The sequence below is a fragment of the Anoplophora glabripennis genome, unplaced genomic scaffold (assembly GCF_000390285.2).
Source record: "Anoplophora glabripennis isolate ALB-LARVAE unplaced genomic scaffold, Agla_2.0 scaffold459, whole genome shotgun sequence".
NCBI classification, from domain to species: domain Eukaryota; kingdom Metazoa; phylum Arthropoda; class Insecta; order Coleoptera; family Cerambycidae; genus Anoplophora; species Anoplophora glabripennis.
Window position 1 is genome coordinate 262,061 of NW_019416570.1, and position 13,775 is coordinate 275,835.

Genomic DNA, 13,775 nt, shown 5'->3' on the forward strand with positions numbered 1-13,775 from the left:
ATATATATATGAAACTATAAGATTGCATTATAGTTCATTACCATGAAACTCTACTAACTAATCAGCAATAATGAAAAATTTATATAGGGCACTTTTTACTCTAATCACAACTCTTTGAGCGGAGATGAAAGAAAATTAATATCATCCTGTATGAAAACAAAACAAATGACAATAAGTGTTTTTTGGCGAGAAAACCGCTAACCCGGTTAACTATAGTTTGAGGTTTGACGTTTTGGCGAGAAATGTAGTTAACCCGGTTTGGCAGAGTTTGCCTAACCATCAAACCGGACTTGTGGGTTGGTTTGGATATTAAGTTAATATTTCTATCATTGTTTATTTATTTTCTGTTTCGTACCATCGTACCTAGTCACTACTTCGTTTTTTTAGAGGTTTGGATAGGTATAAGTTGTAAATAAAAAAATTTGGTAATGGATTCACTTTGCAAAAAATGCAAAGTAATATTTAAAATTGATAATAAAAAAATAGTAATCGAGGATCCAAATAACTTTAATCGAAGATATGCATTTTCTATATTGTACTGTATAGATCTTTATTAACTTCCTTTTAGACGATACATTTACGTTGGGATAGATAATATTTGTGAAAAGGTAAACCCATTTTGATTTAATAACCATCTATACATTAACGTTATTTCATGGATTTCAGATTAGGAATAACAACTATAGCATATAAGAAATAATCAAACAACTTGAGCTACGAGCACTATCATAGATTATAGGTTACGATTTTATTATTGATTAGATATCCAAACCAAAAGAATTTTTGCGAGTTCTGTCAAATGTTAACTCAAACTCTTGACACAATTAAACTCGAGCTAACCGGGTTTGATGTGGTTTGGCTCACCAAAAAACCCTTATTATCAAATATAATTTGACAGCAGAATTTGTTTTGAAAATCAAGCTTGAGAATATGTCATCACTTTTCTATTTCAGTATTCTCCGATATTCTGAAATTTCATTGAATATGACTCATACCGTATATATGATCTTCAGGAAATTTTCTAGCAAGTATCTTAATATTGAGTTAAGAGAGCTTAGCACAAAATTGTTAAATATATAGTCCAACTTTTGACTGTACTTTTTATAATAAACCGACTCGAAATACTTAAATTTGATTATCTAGCTAAAAATTCTCAGAAAATCCATGTCACTAATCATAAAAAATACTCCGACATATTTTATCATTAAAATGAGAGTTAATAGGGATATAATAATGCTAATTCAAGGCTGTTTCATTCATTTTTGAAGCATAATAGACTTTAAAATAATATAATGGGTTAAAATTATAATAATTGCAACTAATTACATAACATCATTCATATCAATTTTCATAAATTTAAAGTTAAATATGTCAAATACTATTTGCGGATATGTAAATAAACATTTAAAAATCCTGTGAAATATAGTCTATAAATTCTGTTTCATGAAAGTAAGTACCTATACTCGGCGGCCGAAATTATAAAGTGTGACTAATACATAATATAAAAAACTATTACCATAATGCGTATAAAATATAAAATGATTTCTATACGGTTCATTATTTATCTTTGTGCCGCTCGCCATGCACATCGGTAGAATCTATAATCGTGTATAGACTGAGTTACACTGAGCATCGATCTATATTTTGTCTCTGTCTTTTGCACTTGGTAGGGAATAGGGAAATGCTTTTTTAGTGGGTGTAAACGGACTTGATTTGCCCGACCTGAGAAACGTCATAGCATAAGCGTAGACGAGGGGTCTAATTCCATGGCTATAATAAATTTATAAATTAAAAAAACACAACTGGGACGTTTTAAAATGCTGTAATAATTAAAATGGATCAAAGTGCCGGTTACAGCAAACCTTGAAAAATATTAGATGTTATGTTTTATTATGTTTTTTCAATATTTTCTATATCTTGTTGCCTTTTACGCAGACACGCCAATGGATTTTCGTTCCCGGCACACTTCATCCCCCTTACTAGTCCAAGAGCTAGCGATGAATCACTATCTATAATTTTGGCCGTCGAGTATAATGAGTTAAAATAAGGAGTCGATGAATTTTTAAACCATCTTTGGTGACAATCACAAGTGTTATCTTTGTTAAATATGCATTATTTTACTTACATAATATTTATAACCACCCCTATACAAGCTACCACTATCATAGTGTCAGCATCTATATCGTAATCCTTATTGTACAGTCTACCAATTGCTAAAACGGAGAAAATGGCTGCCAACATCCAAATTGTTATAACACTGAAAAATATAAGAGATATTTGTCCATTAATCATCAATTGTGGTTAATGTGATTCAACATAAATGGATTAAAAAAACTGTTGGCTTACCTTAATAGAGCACCTAATACTTCTGCACGATGATACCCAAAAGTCATATACTTAGTAGCTGGTTTTTTTCCTATCCAGAGCGCTAGAAGTGATATCAAAAAACCTATAAAGTCAGAAAATAGATGGGCAGCATCCGTCATGATGGCTAAACTCCCGGCAAAATATCCACCCAGTAATTCCGCAGCCTATAAAATGAAATTTTTTGAAAAATAACAAATGACTGAAATACAGACAAATTAAAAATGTTCATCTAAATATAAAAGTGAAACTAACCAGAAAATATAATGTTGGTACCTACTTACCATGAATATAAAACATAATATTGAAGCTGACATAAGTTTCCTCCATGCAATAACATCTTCTATATACCCTACAGAGTCATGGCAGTGAAATTCTGTATTGACAGGTTCTCTGTAACAGTCCTAAAACAAACAGTTCTTCAATATAACAGCTTTTGTAAAAATAAATTGCAGATAATGATAATATACGGATAGAATTAAGGTCAGTTTACCATTGGTCAAACAGTCAAAAATAGTAGACACAGCTGTTCGTCACAAAATATGTTTTATGCATATATCTTTTCTTAACAAAATTGCTTCAAATTATTCTAATTGATTCTGTACATATGTCTATTTTAGATACGTAATAAACTAGAACAAATAAGTGATACTTAAAACTAAAAAACCAGTGAAATTAGAATATATTTGTTGATATTTAAAGACATAATTTTGACATACTCGTATATGCCTCTATTTATATATTGACTATTGAATCTGAAACGTAATAGTAATTTTTTTTTCATTCACTGTTATTATTTTACTTAATTATAAAATTAGTAAAATGAAGATATAAGACATAAGGCTCCGAGTACAAATTTTTGTAAGCAAAATATCAAATGAATTTTATTATTTTTAACTAAACGAAGTTGTTGAAATTTGCATTTTGATACATTTTCCGTAAGTTTCGTAAATTTTACTCTCCTAATAACATTCAATAAGCAAGTATACTCCTGTTCAATGTTACCTAATGTTATGAAACTAAAACTATCTGAAGCCAAAATTTGAGGCATGATTAAATAACCAAAAATATTGATATCTGGCTTTAAGAAAAAAAATCTGTAAATCCAGAATTTGTCTTGTTTTACGTTCTGATATCGCATGAAATACAGAGTGTTTCCTAAGTACGGTCTGTAACTTCAGGACACAATTTTTTTTGGTATTAAAAAAACGTTCCTATAAATATGTGGACGGAAACGCTTAGATTCCAAGATAGGTGCTAAAAATTTTTAAAAATATATCAATATTTTAAATAAATTTAAACAGTCAATGCAAGGTTCTCAAGATTTGGCAGATATTGTACGTTGGTATGGGGTCCATTGTATGTGGTAGTCTGGTAGTCTGGTTGAAGGATCTTCTTCTATCTCTCGAAGTATAGCTTCTTCTAACTCTGGGGTTGTTACTGTTGAAGGTCTGCCTGCCTGAAATTTCCTTACCATGCTTAAAACTACCAGTTTCACTTAATCTGAGATGTAGCTTTCTAAATGTTTTAACACATGGCGTTACTCCGTTAGGATAACAGTCTTGATAAATATGCCGCTCTTCTTCTGTATTCTCTTTGCTAAGCCGTAGATGAAATGCATCTGAATCATTTCAGCATTAGTAAATTTATTCATTTCCGAATTTCTTCTAATCCACAGTTTTGACTGACAACTTATAACTAACGAAATGCCAACAATCTTGGTACCAAACAAGTAACTAAGACAACAAAAAAAAAAGGCATACCATATTATCTCTTATTTTTGTTGCCGCTGAATTAAATAAATCTTTTCTTCCAAGAATAAGTTAGTATTAGGCAAAAAATTCAAGGCATCTTTTTTGTTAATAAAAATTTTAAAAAACCCATTGGCGTTCTACATTTTCTGACGAAAACGTCGACTGACTCATGCACAACTACGCCACTGGCGGCAGATAAAAATTTACTTACTAAATACTAAAAATGCAGCTCTTTACAAACGTACCATAAAAGAACCCCCCACGAAATGAATGGAAATTGGGTCCCGCTAGATTTAGCTGAAATTGTGATATGTTATAGTTCTCGACATTCTGATGAAAAGTTGTCACGGGCCCAAAGTGATCCTATGGATAGTTTCAGAGATATAGATTTGGCTGAAATTGTGATATGTTATAGTTCTCGACATTCTGATGAAAAGTTGTCACGGGCCCAAAGTGATCCTATGGATAGTTTCAGAGGTATGGAGTGGGGAAGTGTGTGATTTTGGCTGTAAGACTGAGTAAGTTTCACAAAATTTCAAGTAGATGGATTCAAAAACTGAGGCATGTAATGAATTTTGTCCAGTAGATACAATGCTTTTGGGATTGCTGAACCTGAATTCTTGAATAGCTTAGCTATCTAAGGTCAGTTGGAGTTCAGGTAGAGGTCGCTTCAAAGTCAAACTGAAGAAAAGACTTGTATTGAATTTTGACCAGTGACTGAATAGGTTTTTGGTCTCGTAGAATCTGAATCTGCAGATAGCGTAACCCTAAACGTCACCTTCAAGTCAATTCAAGGTCATTTGAAGATGAGACTAAAGAAAAGGCTTGTATTGAATTTCAATCAGTGCGTATATAAGCTTTTTTTGGGGGGAATTAAATTTGGGGATAGCTTAGCCCTACAAGGTCACATTTAGGTCAAGTCAAGATCATTTCAAGGTCAAAGTAAAGAAAAGGCCTTTCACAAATGTTAACTTGTCCCCAAATTTAGTTGCCCACCCAAAAAACTTATATATGCACTGGTTGAAATTCAATACAAGCCTTTTCTTCAGATTGACCTTGAAACGACCTTTACCTGACCTCCAGGTGACCTTAGATAGCTAAGCTATCCAAGAATTCAGGTTCAGTGATCCCAAAAGCATTGTACCTACTGGTCAAAATTCATTACATGCCTCAGTTTTTGAATCCATCAGCTTGAAACTTCGTGAAGCTTACTCAGTCCTACAGCCAAAATCACACACTCCCCCCCTCTATGTCTCTGAAACTATCCATAGGATCACTTTGGGCCTGTGACAACTTTTCATCAGAATGTCGAGAACTATAACATATCACAATTCCAGCCAAATCTAGCGGGACCCAATTTCCATTCATTTTGTGCGGGGTCCTATATTTGAAATACTTATTAATATATTTTTTTAAATTTTCAATATCCTGTATCTCGCAATCTAAGTGTTTCTGGCCACATGTTTATAGCAATTTTTTTCTTTAAATACCATAAAAAATTATGTCTTGAAGTTACGGATCGTACTTAGGAAACACCCTGTATAAAACTTTGATTCTATGTAAAAGAAATAAATATTGCTGTCAAAAACATAAGTATATGCCAAATTCAAATATGTGTCATTTACAGTTAAGGCTACAAAATGGCAATTTTTTGAACACCACTCCAATTTCATTGCTAGAGCTAATTTCATTAGTATTACAAAGAATTGTCTGTATTTTTAAATATGTTCTATATAATGTAGGTAGGTAATATATTTTCTAGTAACTTTAATTTGTCTTATGTTAACAAACAGTGACTAATTTTTTATCCGACTTGTTTTTTATTATAATAACTAAAAATTAACTTGTATGCTTTTTGTCGGCACAAAATAAGTGGTTTCAATTCGACAACTATGAAAATAAATTGTAGAAGACTAAACCACAAATTTTCTAGCATACTTGGTTCTTTATTATTAAGAAAAGCCAAGTCTCAAGCCAAGTGTGCACACAGAAGTGATAGACATGTCGAATAACATTTGAATGTAGCTAATTTAAATTAATCTAATTGCTAAACTGAAACTGAGTAAATTAATTAAGTTAAATTTAAATTAAACCTTTACCAAAGTCAATATTTCAAAATAGGTACACTATTATTTTTATTTTTATTAAAAGTATAGTCCAAATGTTATAATAGGTATAAAAACCAAGACCTAAATAAAATTTTCTCAAGAATAAATCAAATTCCACATCAAAATTTTATAAATATCTATAAACAAAATTAAAGAAATAAATTCATCTAAAGATGCAACAATTTGGGGCCATAGTTAAGTATATACATACATATAAGAAAAAGTTTGGAAAAGGGCAACCTCTTTTCCTTCATTTTCGTTTTAATTTAAAAAAATTCTTCATTTAATTTAAAATCATTGTTAAAAATAAATGTTTGCACAATTTTTGAACTGAATGTATTAAAAAACAATAGAGTTATTAATAAGAATCTAATTTTAAAGCCTTTAAAGTCTTTTGAAAAAGAAGCGCCTAAATGGAAAATGGCATAAAGTAGATTTTATTATTTTTTTTCAAAAAATCTGTGATTAATGCTTTTGACCAATTTTTTTAACCTGTACATCGTTACACATAATTTTTCTTATTCTGATATGATACGGGTTCTAGAAGATAAATCTAGTTTAACCATTTGCTTTTTTATTTCTTTTTTACAGTTTGCCTCAGAATACAAGGGACCGACCTATTATACAATAACATAAATATTTTAACGGAAATCATGTTAAAAAAAAATTGGTGGAAAGTCAAATATTCAAAGCTTTAAACAAAAATTGGGTAAAAAAACATTGTCATTGTCCTGAAATTTTACAAAATTTAAATATTTTTTTTTGTACTACAGTTTATTTATAATCTGATGAGGTAATACGTATTTCCTTCTCTTTAGATATTACATGATTTTAAATAAATATGCAACTTTATTGCGTTTTTAGTGATGATATCAATTTGAAAAAGATTTTTTGTTCCAATTTTTCCTATCTACTTACTTTCAATTTGGCTCTTACCTTTTCAATATTGCAACCATCCATAACAGGACCCTCTAACATTTCTACTATGTAACGGTCAACAGTCACTCAAACAATAATGCAATAACCAGACGAAAACTATTCATTTATTAAATATAAGTGCATTGGTTATCTTGTTTAATTTAGATTGTTTCCGCTTTTAGTTTGTTTATTTTCAATGTAAATCTGGTATCTTCAGATATCGGTGTTAGGAATTTCAAAATTTGCCCATTATACATACAATGGTGTATTGTCTCTTGATAAATAAAATTTATTATAAAAATGTTCAATTACGTAACTGCTAATATCTACTTCATTCTGATTTTGATTACAACTTTCCCATTTCTTAGAAAATAACTAGACATTTTATGAAGCAACAATTCAACTGTGACAAATAAATAAAAAATAATTATGACACTTTTGATATCTTTTCACTTTGATTAAATTATTCAATGTTTGAATAATAACATAAAAATTATAATCAATATATTTCCTTGTAAAGATATACACAACTTAGGAGGATAATTTAATACTTGAATAAAAAAAATATACAGGGTATGCCAAGAGACGAATTCGTCCATAGCTCTGATCATATTAAGTTACAAAAAAAGTTTTAAATAAAGGTTGAACTACATCTATACTTCCAAATTTTTAAATTATTTTCGATTGTAAAGGGTGTCCCATTTCCTCTGGGTGTTCATTTTTTCAGATGGACTAACCTGTTTATTATTATTGCATTTGCAATTTGCTCGTCGAGTTTATTAAGACTCGATTTGAGGTATTATGATATTATTTGACATTTTTTTCTTTTTAATGGCATTTGTACCAAACTCGAAAATTTTAAATATGTACCTCCGACCATATACAACAAGATGAAGTTTTCATTATTTGTTCAAGAATTAAAAAACCTATCTTCTACGTTAAGTACTCATATTTCAATAAAAAATTGAAAATACTGGTATTTGAAAGTTTAGTATTTAATCACAGATATTTTATTTGTTAATGGAATTAGGTATATGTTAAATTTCACTTAGATGTAAATTTAAATTCCTTTCAATTTTGTTAAGATATTTTTTTATATTCACAGATTTTCATATTTCTTTTGTTGCTATTTGCGCATTAATAAATAGATCCATATAGGTAACACTTTCCAATTCAAAATAATAAAAAGGTGAGGTCTCCTTATTGGCTAGTTAGATCCCACGATTTAACAAAATCTGACATTTTCTTGTGGACATTTATAAAAAGTAAAGTTATGCAAGATTGAATTAGACATGCTCTCAGAGACATAAGTAAAATTCTTCATAGCGTTGACAAGAATTCTAAGATATTTATTTAATCATGTGTTTAGCAGAATGGTGGATATTTTGAATAGTTAGTGTTTTTCCAAGTGTTTTTCTAACATTCTTGTAAATATTTTTCAGTTTGGGTAATTTTTAACATTAAACTATGGTTGAAACATCACATTCACATCTAATTTTGACTTTGAAAGTTCCATTATTATGTGCCATCCAAACAATATGGAAAACAGTGAATATCTTACAAACTATCAGAAATAGACTAACACATCTTAATGAAATCGAAAGAAAATTGAATACTAGGTACATACATCCGCTTGTGCCATATAACCTAGGGTGACCTGAAAAAAAATCAAGTTATCAATGACACAAAACTTGATACTTCTAATGCCTGTAATTTTCTATTTGAAATGTATTCGAAAGTAGGTAGGATAGGTTTTTTCTCACTTGAACAAGTGAAGCAGTTTGCTATCATATGTTTATTTCTGGAGAAATTATGGACATTTTTGAGAATGCTACAAAGGGAATTTTCTTTAAACATTAAATAATGTTGAAACCGTAAGTTTTAAACCCAATATCTGTTTATCAAAGTTGATCTTAAATTTAATTTAAAAGTCTGTTAATATGATCTATTTCAAACCATAAGTTGTTGCAACAATCATCATTTTTCTTGTAATACTGATATGACCACAGCTATAAAAGAATCCATCTTATATGGGACATCCTGTATATTTTAAAATTTTTCTCATGTTATTTCAAAAATTTTAATCATCTTGATCACAAAACATTTTTAAATTCTTCTTAGATACTTTTACTTATACCTACCTAAGCACATCTGAAATTGAATTATAAAATGTTAAACATACACCTATTCCAAATTGTTACACATTATTTTCTAATACACTGATTTTATGAAATGTTACAATTTAATAGGCGTGCAAATCGAAATAAACAAAATACCTTCTGTTTGCTAAATTGCTATTGAAGTGAAAGTGAAAGAGCTGTATTTAAGGCATTTTTTTCTGTCATTTGAAATGTGACCACGTTTGACTGAGCAAGTGATACATAAAAAAAACACAAATTACAAATAAATTTGCCAAGTATTTCTATTATCATGAATTTTATTAGATAATTTTAGTAGGATATAACCGAGGATATAACATAGTACAAGATATTTTATGAAATAGTTAATAAATACTTTCCCAAAGATTTAAAAAGTATTTTGGAAATACCATATTAAAAGAAATCAGTTTAATTTGAATTAAATCACTTTCGATGAATTTGAAATCATCTGTTTCATATTTTAATTTTAGTTTGATTTCTAAAGATAAAAAAAATGGAGATGTAAGGTATTTACACAAACAAAACAAATGGCTAGGGGTAGAAAACTAATTATTAAATAGGTGTTAATCTTGGGAAAAATATTTATCATTAACATCAATTTAGACACAAATACGATTAAATGCTTGATAAATAATACTTTTAAATAAGGTACAGTTTAAATATATTTAGATAACTTATATACTCCTTTTTATTTAATTAGGTGACAAAAATGTTACTGTTACCATATTAAAGTGACTTGAATAACTTTTTTTTAAGAGTGAAGATGATGGCGCAATAATTTCATTAATTTTTTTTACGAATTGATTGTTACCCACATTATGTAATTTTTTTGCACTTTTAAACCAAAATAATAAAAAAAAATATTAAACAAACAAAAAAAATTTGATCTGGATTCCTGCAAAATGATATACTTAGATTTTGCTCTACAAAAATCACCAAAATCAACAAATTTTATTACATGAAAAAGCTCTTTTGCATAATTTATACAGTTTTATTTTCTTATTTATCATTATTTTTTCTTTCTGTTAATTTTATCAGTGTCTATGTATATAAAATATCGAATATATTCTTTTCTCTTTCTTTCAGTATTTACTGAATTTTGTGAGAAAATATAACTGACTTTTTGTTGTAGTACAAAAATCTCACATTTTAATGTATACATATTAATTTGTGATACATATTTTAGTTTTGATATTTATGAAAAAATTTTGGTTGCAAACAAATTTTGTTCATGTTTTTACTACATATGTGTGATTTTATTGAGGATTTTATTATAGAGGTCATAGTTGAAATTCTTGGTCTACAAAAAAACAAGTTTTTTATATTGCAAACAAGTTATTAAATTTGATATTTGCTTAGGTATGTTGCTTTACTTTTTGGTTTTCCACAAATTATTTTGGAATTTAAAACATAAATAAAGTACCTACGATCTATAAAACAATGTATAACATGACTTGGATATCATAATTATCACTTCATATCTAAGGACAGACAAATCCTTTCTATAAATTATATGGGTTTAATAAAGATTTACTGATCGTAATCATTAAATTTTAAATTAAAATTTGTTAATCCTACTAACTACAGATATTACTGTCTCGATTATTGTATTGTCTGTTGCTGTTGTAGTAAAGACTTAGATTTAGCACATACGTTATATGTTACATTTACTTATTAACCCTTATTTGAATATCTTTTATTTTAATTAACTTTTTTAAATAATTTATCTAAATTTATATAATTTTTATTTTTATAATCATATGTTTCTCATAAGTACAGGAAGTATCTAAATACACAGATAAAATGCAGGAAGTTCTGTTATAATAAACCATAATTTTGATAATGAATAAATGGATAATAGCAAAATATTTATGTAGAACTTTTTCATTGCCACAAACTTACATTTATTAATAAAGGTGAATCTTCTAAATTATCTGTAAGCTCATCTATGACTGACATTATAGTCTCAGACCCTTCATTAAGAAAAACACCATTTATGTTTTGAGTCCAATTTGGCACAGTGTCTCCGTTTACCCAGACAGGAATTTGTTTTCTACACCTCACACATTTCTTCTCAAGAGCACTTTCATCATCCAGGAGAAGATTTTCATCGTCGCAATCAACGTAATGCTCGCATTTATCCATATTATGGCCGAATTTTGGGTTTTATTCACGCACAATTTTTTTGTTTACACTTAACCTAAATAATCTACATCACCGTATTGCACGTTAGATTTGAAGATGAACCGTGCCACTTTGCGGACGTTATCATGGCCAATTTATTTCTGTTAGAAATCATTGCTGATGATTATTACTGTTATAAACTTCCATCCATCGTCACTTTAAATCCTCGATGTCAGCAACAGAAAGTGACAAAGATGACAGAAAATACAGCTGATTAAACAAACTGACAACAGACAAACTGAAAAGCAAATGTCAAATAAACACGCGATATGCAACATTGCCAAATCAGTGCATATTTTGAAGATTAAATGAATTTATTTAAAAGACCAATTGGGTAATTGGAATTTAAGATTAAACTAGGCTTTTGGTTAAAACTTCAAAATAATTTTGTATATATAAATATACTTTACATAGGCATATATATATACGTTTCAGATATTCATAACCACTCATCTTCAGAAAAAAGTTCTCCTTTTAAGTAGTTTATCAAAATTTTAAAATTGTTGGAAGTGTCAGAATGGAGCATAGTCAATGGGGAACAGGAGGGGGCCACGGCCCTCCTGCATACTGCAAGTTTCAAAAATTTTGTTTCGTATAATTTTAATTAATATAAAAATTTAAACCATAATAAGTAAGTATATTATTTATTTGTTTAGATAATTGAGGCGTTTAGTATAAAACAGTCAGATTAAATCACTTTAGGCCACTCTGTTTACTTTTGGCCGTTGAGTAAGAAGGCTTTTGCACTAAATTTAGCCATGATTTCATATACCCTTTGGCCACGTTCAGCCAGACGCAGCGCTATGTTAGCGCTCGTAGCGATAGCATAGCTTTGTGTTCACAATTTTCTGCTAACAGGTTGCGCTATACCTAGCAGTCGCCATGTTTTGTAGCTTAATTAATTTTCGCTATTTTGAGAGGAGAGAGCGCTAGGTGTCAAATTTAAGCAGTTTTTAAAGAGTTTAAGTAAGAAAGTTAGGTTAGAAATACAGATGATTCATTTTGTTGTGCTAGAAAAATGGTATTACTAACAGTTGAAATTTATTTTCAATTTTCATTGCCTTTTATATACATTTTACATATACATACTACCTTTTACGTACATATATTATTACCTTTTATATACAAGCCAGTATCTGGAGAATACGTACCTTACAAATACTCGAAAATGCTGCTTGAAAAGATTTTAAAATTTAAAACGATGTAGCATATATAGCTAACAAATTTTGTTTTTTATGATCATGGGACAATAGCTAGTCACAGATAACCATACTGTGATTTATGTTCTATGAAATTGTGGTCAATGGTTGTCCCCGCCAGATAGAGCGCTACAAGCTACTTCTTAGCAGATACTGCTATTGCGCTATGTTCGGCTGAACGCGGCCTTTGTTCAATAAACTGGCTCCCCCCCCACTAGAAAAATTCCTGGCTACGCCTATGCGTACATTTGAGTTTATACAATCATAAGAAAATCTGCAAACATTAAGTAGATAGGTATTTTCCTTTTCATAAGTGTTCAGTTTTAGGTAATATAAATAGTTAAGTGTAAAAACTAGATTGGACATTATTGAAGGACCAATATTAGGAGAAAGAAAATATTTGGCAACGTCTAAAACTTTTAAAACTAAGTAACATCTAATGTATATAACTCATTCTACACAGAACTGTATCATTGGTTGCATACTTATGGAAAAATTTGCTATCTTATATTTACTGTCTGAGCCAAGGGTCTGAGTCTGGGACCAAAAATTGTTGAAATCAAAGGCTTTTTTTAGTGACTGAATATTGATGAATATCTGACTTGTAGTTACTATTTCTATCTCACTCGCGAAAAAAAGCCTCAAGTTTCTTGTTTTATATAAGAATATTTTACTTTAATTGGCTTGTTCGGTTCAAGTACGCATAATGTTTACTATTTGAAGAAAGTAATGGCATACCCAGAAGGGAGCCATAGTCCATAGTCCAAAGCTTTTAGACATTAGAAAATGCATTATATTTACTTTAATAATTAGTACAGAACATTTTGTAATTTAGGTTTTGGATAGTATGTGGGTGTCGCAGGCTAATTGCCAATTCACTTTAGTCTTTTACAAAATGCCTAGGCGTTTTACAACTGACTGGGCAAATTGTAAAATGGTAAATGTAAATACAATTTGACTGAAAATTTTAGGCGTTTTACAAAACATTGAGTGTGGCTATATACCTACTTTTATTATAAAATGAATGAAAAAGCCATTATTTTTACATAGCGCTTGGAATAAATTGAACATATTCAGGCGTATTATAAT

At 29.4% G+C, this 13,775-nt stretch overlaps 1 protein-coding gene across 1 annotated transcript in view; it reads right to left on the reverse strand.

Annotated features, from left to right (window-relative positions):
- Window positions 1-11,687, reverse strand: part of LOC108910334 (zinc transporter 2) — a 22,609-nt gene extending 10,922 nt beyond the window's left edge. The window contains exons 1-4 of the mRNA XM_018714902.1: window positions 11,206-11,687; window positions 2,649-2,768; window positions 2,347-2,531; window positions 2,126-2,257 (exon numbers count right to left, since the gene is read on the reverse strand). Of these exons, the coding sequence (XP_018570418.1) occupies window positions 2,126-2,257; window positions 2,347-2,531; window positions 2,649-2,768; window positions 11,206-11,448 (680 nt within the window). The 5' untranslated portion in view covers window positions 11,449-11,687. The remainder of the gene's footprint in view (window positions 1-2,125; window positions 2,258-2,346; window positions 2,532-2,648; window positions 2,769-11,205) is intronic.
- Window positions 11,688-13,775: the final 2,088 nt, after the last annotated feature.